The 21,632-nt window shown below is 38.4% G+C and overlaps 1 protein-coding gene across 18 annotated transcripts in view; it reads right to left on the bottom strand.

Annotated features, from left to right (window-relative positions):
• Mbs (Myosin binding subunit) overlaps positions 1-21,393 on the bottom strand; it is a 414,505-nt gene extending 393,112 nt beyond the window's left edge. For 5 of the 18 annotated variants that reach the window (XM_071665281.1, XM_071665283.1, XM_071665282.1 and 2 more), the window contains exon 1: positions 21,084-21,391. In XM_071665281.1, coding sequence (XP_071521382.1) covers positions 21,084-21,332 — 249 coding nt within the window. In that variant the 5' untranslated portion in view covers positions 21,333-21,391. Of the gene's footprint in view, positions 1-21,083 lie in introns of all 18 variants that reach the window. The other 13 variants (XM_071665305.1, XM_071665285.1, XM_071665286.1 and 10 more) reach the window with 8 other exon arrangements.
• Between the last annotated feature and the right edge of the window lie 239 nt (positions 21,394-21,632).

Genomic DNA, 21,632 nt, shown 5'->3' with positions numbered 1-21,632 from the left:
TGATGTCCCTTTTCTCTTAAGACCAAACTTCTGAGATCTGAATCTCTAAGGTTATCCATTTACAAAGACCTCCCTAAGCCTGTAGTCCATTCTACATTGACTTGCGTGTATCTTATCGTAAAGTATTTTGTGTAACCTATTGATATTAGTGGGTAGTCGTGCCGTAGGAGGACTAAATATTATTTTGAGACAGCCACTGATATATAAATGTTTTAATGCGTTATCAACGGTAATGCCTCACGTCTTGACGGCTGGCCAGAGCCAAGAAGGGGCCAGGGTCAGATGTCTGAAGTGGGCCCTCCACGCTATTGATATACTCTTTCTCCGCATCTTGAACATCCAGAGGCCCAAAGTAACCTCCTCACCGACACACACTCCTCTGGAGGCAGAGGGAGGGAGGGAGGTGCGTCTTGTAGATTCGCAACATCCACCCTACCTTGAATAAATTAATGGTTACTTTGTATACTCACCGAGGTTAGGTTACCCCATCTATCAATATAATTACTCTTTCGTGATGTGAATTTTCTTTGCATCCATTATTCTGTAAGTTTTACTGTTCTTTCTATTTTGTCACTTCCCATTAACAAAAACTTTATCTGTTAAATCAGATTTTCCGTGGTCCACTGGAAATTTTGATACTTGTTGGACTTAAAGGCAACCTAGTTTCTTTTGTTGAATTTCATATCATCCTAGCACCGTAAGCTTATGGTGAGAGGAAGCGATAGAGGGTGCTTGTATCTGTATTAGACAATACAGAAAAACGTACATGAGATTGCTTGACTTACATGTCAGCTGTAAGTTTAGTTGAGAATCTACCTTCCTACTGTAGCAGTTATCTCCATTTTGCATATTTTGTGCGCCATGAAAACCAGGGTAGCATTTGTGCTGAGTTCACCTTTTCACCCACACTGGCAAATGATGTCCAATGCCATTTTTGCATCCATGTGTGTCATCACTATTAATACCATGTGATATAAATTATGTAATGTAATATATTGCATTACTTACACTGATGCTACTAGACTCAACTTTCCTGTAATTAAGCCATTAGTGAAAACTCACCTCTGTTGAAATTGTATCATTAGTTGACAAAAGTAGTAGATTCCCTAAGAAACTACTCATTCCAAAATAGTCCATCACTTCCTTACTTCTAATTATAGTGTAATCTCAGAGTTACAAGAGCCCCATACTTGGGGCACTGGGATCAAAATAATATTGATAATACTATGTACCTGTGCAAATTTGTATATGTCTGTGTATGTATATGTATACATACGTTCAAATGGATAGGTATGTACATGTGTGTGTGTGTCCCCGCCACACATGAAAATGGCAGCCCCCTCCCCCCGCATGCGAGGTAGCACTAGGAAAAAACAACAAAGGCCATATTAGTTCACACTCAGTCTCTAGCTGTCATGTGTAATGCATCGAAACCACAGCTCCTTTTCCACATCCAGGCCACACAAAACTTTCCATGGTTTACCCTTTCATTACTTACTCGGTCAAACCACCTCATCACGTCATCAAACATCTCATTTTCAATACATCTACCCTCCTCTGCACAACCCTATCTATAGCCCAAGCCTCACAACAATATAACATTGTTGGAACCACTATTCCTTCAAACATACCCATTTTTGCTCTCTGAGATAACGTTCTCGCCTTCCAAATGTTCTTCAACGCTCCCAGAACCTTCGCCCCATCCCCCACCCTGTGACTCACTTCCCCTTCCATGGCTCCATCCGCTGCTAAATCCACTCCCAAATATCTTCACTTCCTCCAATTTTTCTCCATTCAAACCTACCTCCCAATAATAATAATAATAATAATAATAATAATAATAATAATATTTTTTTTTTTTTTTCATACTATTCGCCATTTCCCTGCGATAGCGAGGTAGCGTTAAGAACAGAGGACTGGGCCTTTGAGGGAATACCCTCACCTGGCCCCCTTCTCTGTTCCTTCTTTTGGAAAATTACAATAAAAAAATGAGAGGGGAGGATTTCCAGCCCCCCGCTCCCTTCCCTTTTAGTCGCCTTCTACGACACGCAGGGAATACGTGGGAAGTATTCTTTCTCCCCTATCCCCAGGGATAGATAATAATAATAATAACACTAATAATAATAATAATTAACGTGCTGTCAATGGACTGAACCAGGGAATGTGAAGCATCTGGGGTAAACCATCGAAAGTTTTGTGGGGCCTGGATGTGGAAAGGGAGCTGTGGTTTCGGGGCATTATACATGACAGCTAGAGACTGAGTGTGAATGAATGTGGTCTTTGTTGTCTTTTCCTAGCGCTACCTCGCGCACATGCAGGGGGAGGGGGTTGTCATTTCAAGTGTGGCGGGGTGGCGATGGGAATGAATAAAGGCAGCAATTATGAATTTTGTACATGTGTATATATGTATATGTCTGTCTATGTATATATATATATGTATACGTTGAAATGTATAGGTATGTAAATGTGCATGTGTGGACGTGTATATATATATACATTTGTATGTGGATGGGTTGGGCCATTCTTTCATCTGTTTCCTTGCACTACCTCGCTAACATGGGAGACAGCAAAAAGTATAATAAATATCATATAATAGTCTAAAATTTTGTAAGACCGAGGTACCAGTAAATTTACATTATTCTTTCTTGATGCTGTTGTTACCTGCTGACAAAAAAGTGCAACTCTCACTGTCAATTATGATGATGATAATAACAATAATGCTAATAATAATAACAATAATAATAATAATAATAATAATAATAATAATAATAATAATCGCTACCTCGCAAACGCGGGAGACAGCGACAAAGTATATAAAAAAAAAAAAAATAATAATAATAATGTCGACAATTTTGTAAGATCGAGGTACTGGTAAATTTACATTATTCTTTCTTGATGCTGTTGTTACCAGCTGACAATAAAGTTAAATTCTCACTGTCAAAAATAATGCACTTTTTAAAGATAAAATCTTCAACAACAGCACTCCATTATAGGCAATAGGAACAAACACAATGTAGAAAATACTTAACAGAAACAATCACAATTCACAAAAGCAATGCAAGAAAACCTGGAAATACATATGATAGCCCTACTCCCAGCAAATAAAACAGAGTTATAATTGCTGGAATTTGTAGTCCCTTCAAGACAAGAAGTATAATCAGATATAATTCATATCATGCCGTTGTGTGCAAACATAACCTTTAAAGGCGGCAAAACTGCACAATCAATCAAAAAAATATGCAATGATCTTTCATGGCCGACACAAATATTGTCAAAGGCTCTATTCTACTGTACTGTAATGGAATAACTGAAAACACCAGACCTGTAATCTTTGGATTAGATTGAAGAGAGGAAAGGCATAAAGAGTCTCCACAAAGTACTACAGAATTTCTAATACTCCTAAAGTAAACCTGAAATAGTCTTTGTAAATCTTTTACATCCACAACTTGAGCTGAATCCAAGGAGCCAAGTTGGGTTATTGGTCAACCAAGCTCTTGGAAGCCATGGCCCACACTTTAAAAAACTTACCCTAGGATTTCTAAAATTTCTCCAATGTGCCTCCCATGGCATTTCTTTTGGCTGCAAGTAAGTTGCTGAACAGTGCTAACCCTTGGATGTTTAAGGTATTTTCTGTTTCTGTGCTTATTGTACCTTTTCATTTTTGTAACAATCTAGTATCTATTCAGGCCATGAAGATCTAAAAAATCTGTCATCTTTCAAGAGGCAACTGTTGCCTTGTTTTGTTCACTGAAATCTTCAGATGTTATTACTCTGTAGGTCTGTCACAATGCCCCTTCATGTTACAATGATCACTGTGTCATCTGGTACTCAGGACTGCCTTGAATTTCTATCTATTTCCCATACCAGAGGATATGGAACTCACTGAAAAACATATCATTCTTAAAGGCTCAATGGATGACTCTGTTTAAATCAATACACCCATGCAACAAAAAGTCCAAAGAAATAACACTGGCAGACTGAAGAGGCCACGGAACTAGCCTAACATATCAATCTCGTCAGGAAAGGCATGCCCAAACAAACTTCAGTATAGAGGTGTACAGTCTTGCTGAAAAAATATACTGCTGCAGTTCATTCAAACAAGTGACAACAAAAACTTCCACCAAAAAAGACAAATTTCTAGTCACATTCTGCTCATCAAACAAAATTCGATCCATCATCATATCATCAATTAGTCCACATAAAACACTGAATTCTGTTTCATCATGAATGTGCCTCATGAGGGTTTCTTATTTGCACAATATGGTGGTTAGATCATCCTAATATGTGAAAGGTGGCTTCATCAGAAAACAAAACCCTTAATAGGTAAGTGGTAGCTGTCCTCAATTGAGTTTGGCATGAAACATGCATACTCGTAGCACTACGGCTCATCATGAAGTTGCATGGCTTGCACGAACTGCACTTTATGGGCTTGAAGAAGCAATCTCTTGTCAACAACATTGCGTACTGCAGACCTTGGTAGTAGCTGGAGTTTATATGGAGCAAGGTGAGTTGGAAACTAGCAACAGCTTCTTCTGGAATGCCTGAACTTCCATTTTAAGGTCAGTCAAGAATGCTTCCTCTCTCCCGAAACCTGCAAAACCAGTGTCACAGATTTTGACTTAGTAAACCAGCATCTATACTAAATCCTCTTCCCCAATGACTTCTTCCAAATTCTCAAAATACCATAGTTTAACCAAGATCAATCATTCGTGTTAACTGCGAAGAATGCATTTTTCAAAGATACTGACAGCATGTATGACCTTGGTGGTGTATTACATGTTTTCCCACAAAGTACAGCAAGTATGGAAGATAAAGAGCACAGTGTGCAACTGCATAAGTGAATTTTACTGCAGTATAAACATAAATTAGGGAAAAAGAAAACTACATGTGTGAATTCATTTAGTTATGTTGGTTTAAACTGTGGTCACCTAATCAACACCAGGAATATTATGGCACACAAATTCCAATTTACACTGAAATATAAATACCTAATGGTACAACAGGGATGGAAGACTGTAGAATATTAACACACAAATCAAAACATGAAATAATACGGTAAGAGAAAACACTCTGAAGATCCGGGGCCCAGAACTTTTCAATACAATGCCAGCAATCATTTGACACACTAAGGACTATATGGTGGAGAAATCTAATGCTTTAACCTTCATATACAAAAATCTTTACAAGTGATTTATGTTCAAAGTCAAAAATCACTGTAGTAAGTATTCCTACCACAATTCCATAGATATCTTCTAGGTAGGGGTGGGAGAAGAAGGCATTTAAGTGCTACATCTTACCACAGGATGCTGCAGACCACAAATATCCTACTGACAAAAAATGGGAGGGTAATGTGCAGGTTGTGTCAATGTTGCCTTATTTGCCAATTTTTGCTGATATAAACCATATACAGCATCTGTACAAATACTACTGACAGAATTACTAATAAAGTACAGTACACTTATAAATCATTTGTTTTATGTGGTATAAAGAGGGTTGAGAAAGGTTGAGAAATGATGGGATACAAGATATGGAGATGGGTGTGGTAGTAAGAAGAGCATGGTTCTGATATTTGAAGTGTTTGCTGAAATGGTTTGGACAAACTGAAAAGAAGATTGAGTAGATGTATACATATCACAAGAGGAGAAAAAAGAAAAGGGAGAGACTGAAGATAAGCTTTGAGTGACTGGTGCCTGAATGCACAGAAGAGTGTGAGGCAAGTTGGTGAAGCAAAGAACTCAAGCAAAGAGGTATAGAAGGGGCAACATGCTGTCAATGGTCTGAACTAGAGGAAATGAGGCAGGCAAGGGAAACCTTGGAACAATGTGTAGGGCTTGGCTGTGGGTAGAGCTCTCTGCTAGATTGGGTATGAACACATGAGACCATTTTTTATCTGTTCTTAATGCTACTTCAGTGTGAAGCTAAAAGCGCACATGTAAGAGAAAAAAAGCAAAATGATAATATTTATAATATGTGAAATATGACGAATACTGATATAGTATAAGTGAAAACAACACAGGCCATTCTTATCTCTGATAGCATTGGGGCAATAGCCCCTCTCTAGGTACCAAAATCTAAGTTTACTATTATGCTTTCTATATCTCATTCTGTACTGATAATAATATTTGTAAGGATAGAAACCCTTTAATGTTTAGAACAAAAAGGATGTCAGCATTAAAAAAGAAACTAAACTATATGAGGAAGAAATTCAAATAGGGGATACACATAAAATATCAGTAAAGTGTGACAAGCCAACTTGGAAGTGGTAATTGACAAGCCTATGAGTTATATTTTCCAACAACCCAAAAGAGCAAAGGAATAACATAGCAGCTTGGCCAAAGACCAAGCTGTAAAGGCAAAAGATTTCCAAAATCCTTGTAAGTTGCTAAGTCTGGTAAATTAGCTTCTGTATAACAGTTTGAACTATTAGGGGAAGTTCTCAACTAAAAAATTTTTCTAACCTATTTCCCTTAAAGGATTACTCTCATTAATTCAAAAAGAGCAAATAGGCATGTTTCCATCTGCTGATATATATCAAGCAAAAACTACAAATTCACCCTGAATTTTCATGGACTTGTGCACTGCTGCACTAAAGGCCAAGAAGCCCTTCAACTCAGTTTGCAGCTCAGATGCAACATCAGCATTTGTCCATGAGGTTTGGCTTGAATATGGAATTTCTACAATCTACTGGTTTCTTATCATCTAGCTTTAGAATTATCACCTGTTTTGTAATATTCATGAAAATTCTCCATTTGAGGAGGGCCTATTAGTCTGAGAAAAACTTGCTTCCATCTTTAAATCAGCACTTCAGATGCACACAAAGTAATGTCAGTTGACCAATATGGTAAGACTTTGAAGATGTGATCTGATTTTTCCTCGAATAACTAAGAGAAAATTCCTCTCCATCATATGGTCATGGTATTACTGTTCTTATCATGGAATACACCAAAGACATTTAACTAGGAATGTGAGGAATCAAAGAGACTTTTGATTTATGGAAAGTAATCATGATACAATTAAGTACTAAAATCAAAAGGTGTAACACCTAACAACATTTAACTCATGCAGCTCATTCTTCGTAACTAGAATTTCCTGCAGTAAGTACTATACACTAACCCTGCCTTTTGATAAAATGGTAGGAGCAGGAGATAAGAGTTAGGCATGAGAATTAGGCAGTAATATTAAGTACAAGTAGTAGGTAGGAGCATTAGATATAAGTAGTCATTGGGAATATTAGTAGGAACCTCTGCAAACACTGCACTAGACTTGCCCTCTGCCAGTGGGTGAGGCACTAAAGGCTAAGAAGCAGCACTGGAATTCTTATTATGGAGACTCTATTGCTGAGGCCACCCCTTTGAAGGAGTTCCCAATTGAGACAGACATCAGATATAGAAAGATAGATAGAAAGATCGGAGACTGGAAGAAATTAGGAGGGAAGCATATGCAAACATATAAATACCATAAAAGTATATAGATTACAGTTACTAAAGTCACTAAGCTATTACTACAAAAGTAAAAAAAAAAAAAGTCAAAGAAAAACCTGCCTCTCATAAAAACCAGAATGGAAACAAAAGAACTGATCTAATGATCTAACTCTTAACATAGTACATCAACAGCATTTGATTAAAGATACTATATGAAAGCAAGAAAATTATGAAATATTGTACTTATCAGAATTATTAGTAAATCAATTAATTATCAAACTTACTGTCTTAATACACAAAAACAATAAACTACAGACCTGATTACATCTCAACCATCAGATGTATTTATGAAAAACAGAAATCAATTGAAAGGAAGTGCATCATATTACGACTCCATAACTTACAAATCCAAGACCACAGAACTGTGAAAATGTGTTCCATTACCTTGCATGGCAGAGAGAGACATGAAGCAGATTCCTCAGTAAACTATTTATTGGGATAAACAGTTAGGCGACAAAAACAAAAAGTACTCTTTTTACCAATAGTACCTAAAGAGTACATTACATATTAAGCAATTAAACATAAATATTGTTAATGATAAAAATATACAATTTCATATAACTTTCAAAGTCAATATAACAAAAAAGTAGGGGAAAACTTTATACTGAAATCACAGCTGCATGATGACAAGATTGTAAGAGGCAGGTATCTGGCTATGATGGGCTCAGGCACCATCAGAAAGATTTGGAAAACCTCATGAAGACATCAAATATCAAGAAAATAAATATATGTGGTACTGCCTATTAACAAGGCTCTATACACTGCTTTTATTGGTCTGGTACTGGTCTGTAGGGCCTAGTTGTGGATGGAGAGCTGTGGTTTCAATGCATTACACATGACAGGTATAGAATGGATGTGAGCAAATGTGGCCTTTCTTTTGTCTTGTTCCTGGTGCTTCCTCACTAAAGTAGGAAACAATGAAAAAAAAATCTAAAATTTGGTTTCACAAAATCAAACAGTACTGAGCTCTGCAAATATCATTAATGGTATTTGCAGTTACAAAAAAGGGGAGTTATGCACTCTATGAATAAAGAAACAAGCAAGGGTCACAAATGAACCATGATATGATATGCATACATCCACCCTCTAGCTGCCACATATTTTAAGATACCTTCAAGTTAAACAAAAACAACAGTACCAGACTAGCAATGAAATAAAACAATAAACAGCATCACCCCCCTCCTCTAAGTTACAAAAATCAGCAATAAAATTACAATAAACAATAACTCAATATAACAAGAACTGGGGCATGAGAGGCACATAATAGTACCAAATCTAGTGCACCTGCTGCTATGGTCATCAACAACTTACATAACAAGAACAGATGTCACTGCACGTCTATATAATATGCTGGAAGCAGAAACACAGTGACACAAGGACAAACGCAAAACAACGACCACCACAAATTCATAACAAGTCACTCCCAAATAAAAGATGCTATGATCTAGAATACTAGCACATGTACATTTAATGTCAAACAGAGAAATAAAGTATTAACATTCCATGATGATTCTAATAGGTCCAAACCAGGACACCCTTCAAAGGCTTCCTCCCTTTTCTGATAGAGAAAATAAATGTGACCAATCAAAGTTAAGAGGTGAAGTTCCCTGATCAAGGGATATGCTACTTTACAGAATACAGATTATGGTTAAACTTAGGAATGTACTCCAACATATAGCAAAAAGAAAACTAATTCAAACTTAGTCTAAAAGCAGATGGTGGTTTTGCATCAGATTCCCCTCTAGAAAATGCAGCAAACTGAAATATCTTTCATTTTTGCTTAAATCTAGTGAACAAAATCACTTCCATAAAAGTTGAATTAACTGAGGCAAATATAATATTTGCTGTTTTACAGCATCTCATATAAAGTGCTAGAGATATAATGATATATGGATTCCTGAACAAATTTCAAAACTAAGAAAAACAAACACTCTGGAACTGAGCACAATTCAATAAACTCGTTCATTTGTTCTAAATGAAGATATCTATATCTAAACAAAGAAATGAAAGCAATCACAAAAATATAGAATAAATATTATCCTGAAGTATACACCACCAGAGGCTGGTTCACATGAATTTAGAAGAACAATTAATGAATGCTGAAAACTGCACAGCATCTATACCAGATGAAATCTTCAGGCATCTTCACCTCAACAAACTAGGCTGGGCCCATGCAGTTGGACTGGGTTGTTGGATTACCAAGCTCTTGGATATTACAGCACACAGGCCTTCATCACTCTCACAGCCCAGTTGGTCTGGTACACTTTGTAGGTATTTGTCAAGTGCACTCTAAAACATCACAACTGTGCATACCATTCTGTTTCTGATGACAGGAGGCAAAGCACTGAAGAGTCTTGGGCCCCAGATATTCAAGGTGTTTTCTCTCTTTGTGGACAGCACACCTTTGGATTTCCAAGGTAGTATTCTACAAAGGCTTCCATACCTGTTATATTAGAAGAATGCTATTTCCAGATGCAAACTGGGAACCATACCTTCTCGGATTCTCCAGGTACATATGATGATATACCTAATCCTGTCTGCTCTCCATGTAATGTATCCACAGAGGGTTCACCCAATCCCAGCAATAACAGTTCCTTAACCATATGGATATGGACTGAGATAGATATCTAAACACTTTCTAAACCCACAATCTCACTCAGAGTAATATTAGAATGTAGCAATATTTGATTCGTTAAAGAATTAGCACCTTGAATAATATTGTTTTTTCTTCCCTAGTCTTAATGGTCCACAGGATCCAGCCAACCATCTTTCTGCATAAGGCACCTATTTTGCCATGTTTGCTATAGTTTAGGTTGTCAGGCATTGTTCCTCCCAGGTATTTCATTCAACTAGTTTTTGTCGGCCCATTATTCTGTATTATTTCTGAATTCTTCATTATCCCTATACTAGACAGGTGGAAATAATAAATGAAAAGCATGTTGTTCTCACTTGCCTTAGTTAAAGACTTCATTAATGTATTTTTGTAGCCTATCAGTACCTTCTACTGATGTGATTTTTATATCTATTCTTGAGTCATCTGCATAGGATGATGTGAAATTGTAGTTTGTGTTTGTCAATATCAGATATAATAATGAGGAACAAGAGGGGTGTAAGTACAGCAACTTTCTGGACTGAGCTTTTTATCATCGAGGTACTGAAATGGCATGGCCTACTACAACATATTGTGATAGTTAAAAAGTTGTATACCCATTTTCCAATATTTCCATGCACTCCTATCTTTCGCATTCTTTGTGATGTGACATCATGGTCAAAGCCGTCAAATGTTTTTGCAAAATCTGTGTAGATCACAGCAGCATTTTCTTTGTTTACCAGAGCTTCAACACTCCTATTATTGTGGTAAAGCAACTGGAGTGGAAAGATCTTCCTGTTCTGAAACCATGTTGTCTTGGGTTATGTAGGTTAACTCCATAAACTCGGTCAGTTATCCTCTTAAGACACTTTTGAAGATTTCAATAATGCAAGATTTTAATGCTATCAGTCAACAGTTTTCTAGGACTGCTTTCCATCCACCTTTGTGGAGTGGAGTGATGCAAGTCAGTTTCAGACTTTCACAATAGCAAATTAAAGTTGTCTCGCATTTCTTTACAAATAATGAGTTCCACGAGTCCAGGTCTGGGGCTGAGTGCATGGGATTGCTCTCAATAGCCCACTCGAAATCTTATGCTGAGGTGCTGTATGTGCTATGTGTACACCTGGGGAATTACTGTTAAGAAGTCTTTTGGGTCATTTGTCTTTAATGTGGTTTTGGGTTCAATAAATTCAAATTCATACTGCCATTTCAAAATCTCACTCATTTCTTAGCAGCTGTCTGTAAAAAACCTTCTGTTTTAAGTGGGCCAAAGGAGTATGAGGTCCTGAATTTGCATTTTGCATAAAAGAAGTATTTGGGGACATTTCTCATTTCATGAATGACTTCTTTTTCCTGTTCCATGTGACATTTTTAGCTTTTGGTCCATGTTCAACAATTCACTTAATAAGTTTTCTATCCTTTGCTTGATGAGTTATGACTTCTTCAATAGGTCTGCAGTTCATTTTTGCCTCTTGTAAAGTGCTCATCATTCTCATTCTAATATAAACCTTTTGTGCATTCTTGCTGGTATATGCATGTTACATTTCTAAAGTACCATAGAGGTCATGTCATTTATACATTCTTCCTTTAATTTGGTACTCTGCAGGGTTTCCCATTGTGCCACAGACATTTAATTGATCACATCTCCCAATTCATCCATTTACTATTAAAACTAAACTTACAGGAAACATCTCCACTGTTACATGTGTTCTGACTTGGTGATTTAATTTCCAAGCTTGATTTTAATTCTATTACACTGTAATCAGAGTACTGGGTGTTTTGAGATGGTAATGTTGCATATTTGGTCTACATTATTTGTAATGATTAAGTTCAATGTGTTATTTCCTCTAGATGATTCTGTTGTATGTTGGCTGAGAGAGAACGTATCACACAGTCTGAATAACTCTCTTCCAAAGCTGTTTGTTCATACTGCTTCCAGTGTCAGCATTTTCAACTACAATGTCACTTCCTGCCAGTCTCCATTTGATAATCTACATATAAAGTCTCCTAAGACAAATATATTTAGGACTGGACTTTGGAAAAAGCCAAGACATGATTCTATGTTTCTTATTTCTTCCAAAAATTCTTGAGGCCTTGCATCAGGTGGTGTAAAGAATAATGCAATAACCAGATTTGGGTTTTCTCATGTACCCCTTCATCTCTAGCAAATCTAATACTGAAAATAACTGAAATGACCCAACAATCACTAAACAACCACATTCCCAACTCAAATGACACCCCACCACAGATAAATCCAACAGTTGCCTACAATTCTACAAACACCAATTCAACCATCCCAGGACCCTTTGTGCCCACACTGAAACAACGACATGGAAAACACAGAACACTTACTGCTCAGATTCCCTGCCCTCTCCCCACAGAGATACACACATAAATCACTAAACTTTATGACCTAAATCCTACTTGGTGTATGTGGCTTGCTGAGTGTTGCTGGAGTTTCAATAAAGACTGAAGGGACTCTTGGGACATCATAAAGTAAGAATACACATGAAAAAATTATTGACAATCAGCATACACTTTATTGTACAATCCAGGATGAATAATCATCACAAGAAGCTTTTACTGCTTTGTATGGCTTCCTGTTGAACTTGTCTATGTGCTTAAATTAAGGATTGCTGATGTTATGAAGGAACTCAGTATCGTATCAGATCAAGTCCAATACTAATGAATGTACCCACAATGAAACAAGGCAACTGTAATACAACAGTCCTTGGGAGAAGAAGAATAATGAAAGAAGTATGAGCTGGAAAGCAATTAAAAACATCTCTATCGAGTTCCACCCCTAAGAGTGCAAAGTTTCATGTTATGAGCACTACTATTATCAGGTTGGGCTAAACCTTCTCATGAGAAGAAATATCAATGATAGATTTGAAGGCCATAAGCCATACAGTTTTACAAACAATAAGACAGCACAAAAGGTCTATGTTAGACTGAGGAAGTAAAACACTTTAAATTAGGCAAAAAAAGAATCTAGGACCTATAAATAAGCAAAGGTGAGTAATGGGGCAGTTGAGGGTATAACTGGTGTACATGGGGTGTACAGTGTTATAAATGGAAATGGTGAAGAGCTTGTAGACTTGTGTGCAGAAAAAGGACTGGCGATTGGGAATACCTGGTTTAAAAAGAGAGATACACATAAGTATATGTATGTAAATAGGAGAGATGGCCAGAGAGTGTTACTGGATTACGTGTTAATTTATAGAAGCTGGAAAAGAGAGACTCTTGGATGTTAATGTGATGAGAGGTGCAACTGGAGGGATGTCAGATCATGATCTTGTGGAGGCAAAGGTGAAGATTTGTAGAGGTTTTCAGAAAAGAAGAGAGAATGTTGGGGTGAAGAGAGTGGTGAGAGTAAGTGAGCTTGGTAAGGAGACTTGTGTGAGGAAGTATCAGGAGAGACTGAGAGCAGAATGGAAAAAGGTGAGAGCAAAGTACATAAGGGTAGTAGGGGAGGAATGGGATGTATTTAGGAAAGCAGTGATGGCTTGTGCAAAAGATGCTTGTGGCATGAGAAGCATGAGAGGGGGGCAAATTAGTAAGAATAGTGAGTGGTAGGATGAAGTAAGATTGTTAGTGAAAGGAAAGACAGAGACATTTGGACAATTTTTGCAAGGAAATAGTGGGAAGTCAATAGAAAGGTGCAAGAAGTGAAAAAGAGGGCAAATGAGAGTTGAGGTGAGAGTATCGTTAAATTTCAGGGAGAATAAAAAGATGTTTTGGAATGAGGTAAATAAAGTGCATTAGACAAGAGAACAAATGGGAACATCAGTGAAGGGGGCTAATGGGGTGGTAATAACGAGTACTAGTGAAGTGAGGAGATAGAGTGAGTATTTTGAAGGTTTGTTGAATGTGTTTAATGATAAGAGTGGCAGATATAGGGCATTTTAGTCGAGGTGGTGTGCAGTGAGAGGGTCAGGAAGAATGGTCTGGTAAACATAGAAGAGGTAGTGAAAGGTTTGCGGAAGATGAAACCCAGCAAGGCAGCGGGTTTGGATGGTATTGCAGTGGAATCTATTAAAAAAGGGGGTGAATGTGTTGTTGACTGGTTAGTTAGAATATTCAAAGTATGTAGAGTTCACGGTGAAGTGCCTAAGGATTAGCGGAATGCATGCACAGCGCCATTGTATAAAGGCAAAGGGGATAAAGGTGAGTGTTTAAATCACAGAGGTATAAGTTTGTTGAGTATTCCTGGGAAATCAAATGGGAGGGTATTGATTGAGAGGGTGAAGGCATGTACAGAGCATCAGATTGGGGAAGAGCAGTGTGGTTTCAGAAGTGGTAGAGGATGTGTGGATCAGGTGTTTGCTTTGAAGAATGTATATGAGAAATACTTAGAAAAACAAATCGATTTGTATGTACCACTTATGGATCTGGAGAAGGCATATGATAAGAATTGATAGAGATGCTCTATGGAAGGTATTAACGGTATATGGTGTCTGAGGTAAGTTGCTTGAAGCAGAGAAGTTTTTATCAAGGATGTAAGGCATGTGTATAAGTAGGAAGAGAGGAAAGTGATTGGTTCCCAGTGAATGTTGGTTTGCGGAAGGGGTGCGTGATGTCTCCATGGATATTCAATGTTTATGAATGGAGTTGTTAGGGAGGTGAATGCAAGAGTTTCGAAGAGAGGGACAAGTTGTGGATGAGAGGGCTTGGGGAGTGAGTCAGTTGTTGTTCACTCATGATACAGCACTGGTGGCTGATTCAGGTGAGAAAATGCAGAAGCTGGAGACTGAGTTTGGTAAAGTGTGTGAAAGAAGAAAGCTGAGATTAAATGTGAAAAAGAGCAAGGTTATTAGGTACAGTTGGGTTGAGGGACAAGTCAATTGGGAAGTAAGTTTGAATGGAGAAAAACTGGAGGAAGTGAAGTGTTTTAGATATCTGGGAGTGGATTTAGCAGTGAATGGAACCATGGAAGTGGAAGTGAGTCACAGTGTGGGCGAGGGGGCGAAGGTTCTGGGAGCCCTGAAGAATGTGTGGTAGGTGAAAATGTTATCTTGGAGAGCAAAACTGGGTATGTTTAAAGGATTAGTGGTTCCAATGTTGTATGGTAGCAGGGCATGGGCTAAAGATAAGGTTGTGTGGAGGAGGGTAGATGTGTTGGAAATGAGATGTTTGAGAATGGTGAGAGAGATGTGTGGTAATAAAAAGAGCATGGTTGAGAGAGCAGAAGTGGGTCTATTGAAATGGTTTGGTCACTTGGAGAGAATGAGTGAGGAAAGACTGACAAAAAGGATATATGCATCAGAGATGGAGGGAAAGAGGAGAAGTGGGAGACCAAACTGGAGGTGGAAGGATGGAGTGAAAAAGGTTTTGAGCAATTGGGGCCTGAACATACAGGAGGGTGAAAGGCGTGCAAGAAATAGAGTGAATTGGAATGATGTGGTATATTGGGGTCGACGTGCTGTCAATGGATTGATTCAGGGCATGTGAAGCGTCTGGGGTAAACCATGGAAAGTTTTGTGAGGCCTGGATGTGGAAAGGGAGCTGTGGTTTCGGTGCATTACACATGACAGCTAGAGACTGAGTGTGAACAAATGTGGTCTTAATTGTCTTTTCCTAGCGCTACCTCGTGCACACGCAGGGGGAGGGGGGTTCCATTTCATGTGTGGCGGGGTGGCGACGTGAATGGATGAAGGCAGCAAGTATGAATATGTACATGTGTATGTATGTCTGTGTATGTATATATATGTATAAGTTGAAATATATGAGTATGTATATGCGCATGTGAGGGCATTTATGTATATACATGTGTATGTGGGTGGGTAGAGCCATTCTTTCATCTGTTTCCTTACGCTACCTCGCTAACGCGGGAGAAGGTGACTAAGCATAATAATAATAAATTATATATATATATATATATATATATATATATATATATATATATATATATATATTTTTTTATACTTTGTCGCTGTCTCCCGCGTTTGCGAGGTAGCGCAAGGAAACAGACGAAAGAAATGGCCCAACCCCCCCCATACACACGCATATACACACGTCCACACACGCAAATATACATACCTACACAGCTTTCAATGGTTTACCCCAGACGCTTCACATGCCTTGATTCAACCCACTGACAGCACGTCAACCCCGGTATACCACATCGCTCCAATTCACTCTATTCCTTGCCCTCCTTTCACCCTCCTGCATGTTCAGGCCCCGATCACACAAAATCTTTTTCACTCCATCTTTCCACCTCCAATTTGGTCTCCCTCTTCTCCTCGTTCCCTCCACCTCCGACACATATATCCTCTTGGTCAATCTTTCCTCACTCATTCTCTCCATGTGCCCAAACCACTTCAAAACACCCTCTTCTGCTCTCTCAACCATGCTCTTTTTATTTCCACACATCTCTCTTACCCTTACGTTACTCACTCGATCAAACCACCTCACACCACACATTGTCCTCAAACATCTCATTTCCAGCACATCCATCCTCCTGCGCACAACTCTATCCATAGCCCACGCCTCGCAACCATACAACATTGTTGGAACCACTATTCCTTCAAACATACCCATTTATATATATACGCACACACACACAAAAACACATCTTACCTTTCTGCCCAAGGAGTCTCTTCTATCCTTGTAAGCCTCCTCCAAGGAACTGGAACAATGTGGTTTATGCAGGGGTTGATGTACTGTCTACAGACAGAACCAAGGTATGTGAAGCAGTTGGGGGAAAAGCATGGAAAGGTGTATGGGGTCTGGTTTTGGATATGAGGCTGTGGTTTTAGTGCCCTGCACATGGCAGCAAGATAATGGATATGAGCAAATGCAGTTTTTCTTCATGTTCCTAGTTATGCATTGTTAATGCAGGAAATGGCAAACAAGTACATAAACAAAAATATTTCATACACACACATATATTTATCTATTCAGTTATTCATTATACTTGGTCACATTTTCCCACATCAGCAAAGTTATGCCAGAAAACAGACGAAGAACAGCCCATACACTTGTATACACACATATATACATAAATATGAATATTCATTTTCTTATGATAATCAATCATTGTTTCCCATGTCAGCAGGGTAGCACCCAGAAACAGATGAAGAAATGGCCCATCCACTCATATACACATTTATATACATAAACGCCCATACACACAAATATATATACATACATATATACGTATCAACATATACATAAACAGACATATACATATATACACATGTACATATTCATGCTTGCTTGCCTTCATCCATTCCTGTCGATACCCCGCCCCACAAGAAACAGCATCACTACCCCCCTGCTTCAGCACAGTAGTGCCAGGAAAAGAGACAAAAAAGGTCACATTCGTTCACACTCTGTCTCTACCTGTAATGTGCAATGCACTAAAACCACAGCTCCCTATCCACATCCAGGCTCCACAGACCTTTCCATGGTTTACCTCAGATAATTCACATGCCCTGGTTCAGTCCATTAACAGCACGTCGACCCCAGTATACCACATCGTTCCAATTCACTCTATTCCTTGCACGCCTCTCACCCTTTTGTATGTTCAGACCCCGGTCACTCAAAATCTTTTTCACCCCATCCTTCTACTAACTTTTGATAATGGTACTAAAATACCAATTTGACAACTAGCCAAGACTGCAAGAGGACCTCAAAAAGGGGAATTGGTGTGAAAATGGCTCTGAAGTTTCCATCCATAAAAATCCAAGCAAATACATACTGAAAAAGAAAAGAACAAGTTGAAGTATGAAATCCAATAGAGTACGAGGGAAAAATCAAGTAATAAAGGCAGCTGAACACAGATCCACTGGAAACCTCCTAATGATGAGATATAATCTACCAAGAAGAGAAAAGAAACTGAAATTGCCCAGTCTAAGATATAAAATTAAAAGGGGAAGATGTGAACATTATACAAAATGATTCATGGCCACAATGATATGCAGAACATTGTCCAACTATGGGAAGATTAAATAGATTATGAAGACAAGAGGACAGAGCCTTAAACTTTATATGAAGGTGACTAGTCAACAAAAAAAGGAATCCATTCCAGAAGGATGGTGGGATGAATACACTGGACTTTCAAAGTACTAATTCTCTCTTGAATACAACACTGCTGTCCAAACATCACCCTAAAAGACAGGGGAAACTGCATCTAACACGACAGGCATGAAAGAATTTATGTTACTATCACCGAAATCCACAGGTGTAATATGCACAAAAAGAGAAAACCTTAAATATCTGGAACCTGAGACTCTTCAACGCCATGCCTGCAATCATCAGAAACATGAGATGAACAGTGGTGAAGTTTAAAAGCACAACAGACAAGTACTTTCAAACTGTACCACACCAGCCAGGCAGTGAGGGTATGTGGGCCTGCAGATTAAGGCTTCCAACAGCTTGGTCGACCAACAACCCAACGGAGAAGTCTGGGCCCAGCCCTGGATACTGTGGCAGAAGACCCTCGAAGACTTCATATGGTACTAATAACTTAATATCAACAGGATATGGAAGCATGAAGAGTCCAGTGCATAAAGTCCTGAGTACCCTGAAAATCAACTAAAAGCAAGTATTAATAATTATGATTCTGGATTATAGCACTGGATGTTAAGAAACAGAAAGACCTCAGTTTTGATGCAGAAATACAAGCAGAACGATGAAGAGCTGAGCAAAGACACATGTAAGGGTATAAAGTAAACACAATCTACGACCAATACCTGTTCTGGCAACATTTTCCTTTTTTGTTTATTCTAATATAATTATTGGGAGATCATGCCAAATGCAGGTCATGATGCCCTTTTGATAGTTTGACAGCAATTTCTAGGTGTTATAATGATAGACACTGTAACATTAAAATACAACAGATATCTTGTGGGTCAGAGGCAATTATGCCAATATGGCTGTACTGAACTTTATAATTTGAACATGGTGTTTTTAATGGCAATGATCCCCAGCGAGTCTTAATGAACTAAAATGTATGGCAGCGCAACATCAGAATGGCTGATGCAAATCAGTATCAAAAGAGTACATACGCAAAGAAATACACTAGTAATGGGTATTCTGAAGTATTACAAATGAGCTTTGTTGACTCTTATGCAATCCTATCATATTCTAAAGCATTTTGAAGTTCATTTTTACCACGTACAGACAAGACTAAGAAACCATGCAATTCCCAGCAGCGGACAAAATTAACATTTGTACTTTTCTGCTATTGATTCAGCTACCAAGTGAGAGTAAGTGTGAAGTTTTCATCAAAGTCTGTTGATTACTTAGGTGTTTTACCTACTTTTAAAATAAAAGTACATATATCCAGATACACATAACCCAGTAAGTCCGTTTGTGATTTACACTGAAACAAGCTTTGCAAAAAAGACTATCTATTCATGTTTCGGTGCTTTACACAGTCACTGTAATTACAGAAATACCAATGGGGGAACAATCTATCTAAACTTTCAGAGTGAAATATTAAATTTGGCAAATATGGGATTAATGATTGTAACAGCAGGAACCAGTAATGAAATTGTGAAACATCGAGATTTCCTATGAAAACTTCACATTACCTCCACAGTTATTAAATTCCTTCTTAATTCTCAATATGTGAGTCAAAATAAACCAACACTGTGCTGGATGTAAGCAAACATGAGCAAATGATATCAATATGAATAAAATGTTGGTATAATTCCACTGATGATATTTATCTACTTGTACATTATAATAATTAACCCCTCATTTTCTCTTAACCCTTACATATGAAAGAATGATCCAAATCATGCTTCACAGGTGTAACTGTACTCTCTGAATAGTGCAAAAACAAAATATGACATTCCTGAAAGTAAATAACAATGCAGAGCTTTATCTACACAAGTAAACCTAAACTCTTACAACTATCTTTTCAACATCCTACAATAAAAGCAATGCTTCACATCATCCTATGCTGCCGTTACTGCATTTCCTAAATACAACACTAACACTGCACAAGAATATCACATGATGTCCAAACCCAGACAATGCAGATACAAATACTAAGCCAATACTGTTTTATTTCCTTGCACCACTTTCACTAGATTTATTAACTTTCCATAAAAAGTTTTTTCAAGTAACTACAAACCTAAACAAATATAAATTCTCACGAGCGAAGATGAATTTCCATTTCACTTCATCCAGTGAGTCATCAGAGAGCTCTTCCCTACCATTTAAAAATGTGTAAGGAACAGATCGGGAAGAGATGAATATAAATCACCTAAATCCCAACCGGGGTGCTCCGTCTCCGGCCCTAACCTACCTCAGAGAAAATCATAATCACGATACTATTCTCCGTTCATCAATAAATCCAGTAATAAGTGGTACATAGAATGTAAACTAACGGCACACTACCATCTGACCCATCGATACTGTTACATCCGTCGGCAAAATAATAATCAAACAATCTAATGGCAAATAAAGACAGATGTACACATTTGCCTTTCTCGACTCCTTATGAGATATATAGAGGCCTGTGCTGAAAACATCAGCTTACTTAAATTTCAACATAGCCTCCTCACACGTTACCTAAAGACACGTTAAAACCGTTACTGCCGGAGCCAGAAATATACAATGCGAACAAGGGGAATGTTTTAATTATACAATATACATGTGCTGGGCTGGATATATAATAAACCTGTAAGAGAGGTGGATGACGTACAAAAATTGGTAACTGGCGCCCTCACCCCGAGCAACAGGCAACTACCAAAACAAATGAATAACCTCATTACATCTCTACTCCCTTCAGGGAAGTGTAACTCAAGATATCAACTACTTGAAGCGTTTACTATATAGCATTTCTGCAGCAGAACTTGGCTACATGTGGGCTACGTACCGGGGAAATACACCATTCTACATGCCGAAAACAGAAGGGTGGCAGCCATCTTGAAATTGGATGCCCCTGGCCCCATTCATTTCAAACAGAACCTTTAACTTCTGATTTCATCTTTTTGGCTTCATGATGAAACTATAATGAAAATCAGACAATAACAAGGGAAACCTCTGCTACTTACCGCATGAAGTGCTGTGAGACCGTCCACATTGGCCGTGTCTATATCGGCTCCCTTCTCCAAGAGGCGAATCACTTCTTGCTTGTCCCCTGCAGCACAAGCTGCTAAAAAGATGCAGCCATCACTAAAATTAACTTTTCGAGTTTTGTTATTATCAAACACTTCTTGTTTATTGGTTTCACTCTCCTGCCAACGCCTTAACTGCTCGGCCCTTTTAAATAGGGCCGAGGTTGAGCGGTTATCAACGGCCATAGCGGCCACGATCACACACCATGGGACTCTCTCCCGGTACTGACTGAGGACGGCACTCACGGCCGGGACGACTCGTTCTACGCCCCGCCCCCGCCTGGCCCGCCCGCCACCGAGCCTACCTCCTCTCCACCTCTGCCCTCTCCAGCAACACTAATATCTCCCAAAACATGAAAAACATACTTCCTCTGTTCTCTCCAATCGCCTCTATTAACTCCCATAACATAATTAGCCTTACCTTTTACCTCCTCTAACCTCTTCAGTCAGCACTAATACTTCTTAAGATATCCTTTACACCCTCTC

This window comes from Panulirus ornatus, chromosome 1 (assembly GCF_036320965.1).
Source record: "Panulirus ornatus isolate Po-2019 chromosome 1, ASM3632096v1, whole genome shotgun sequence".
Taxonomy (NCBI): Eukaryota; Metazoa; Arthropoda; class Malacostraca; order Decapoda; family Palinuridae; genus Panulirus; species Panulirus ornatus.
This window is presented reverse-complemented; position numbering and strand designations above follow the sequence as displayed.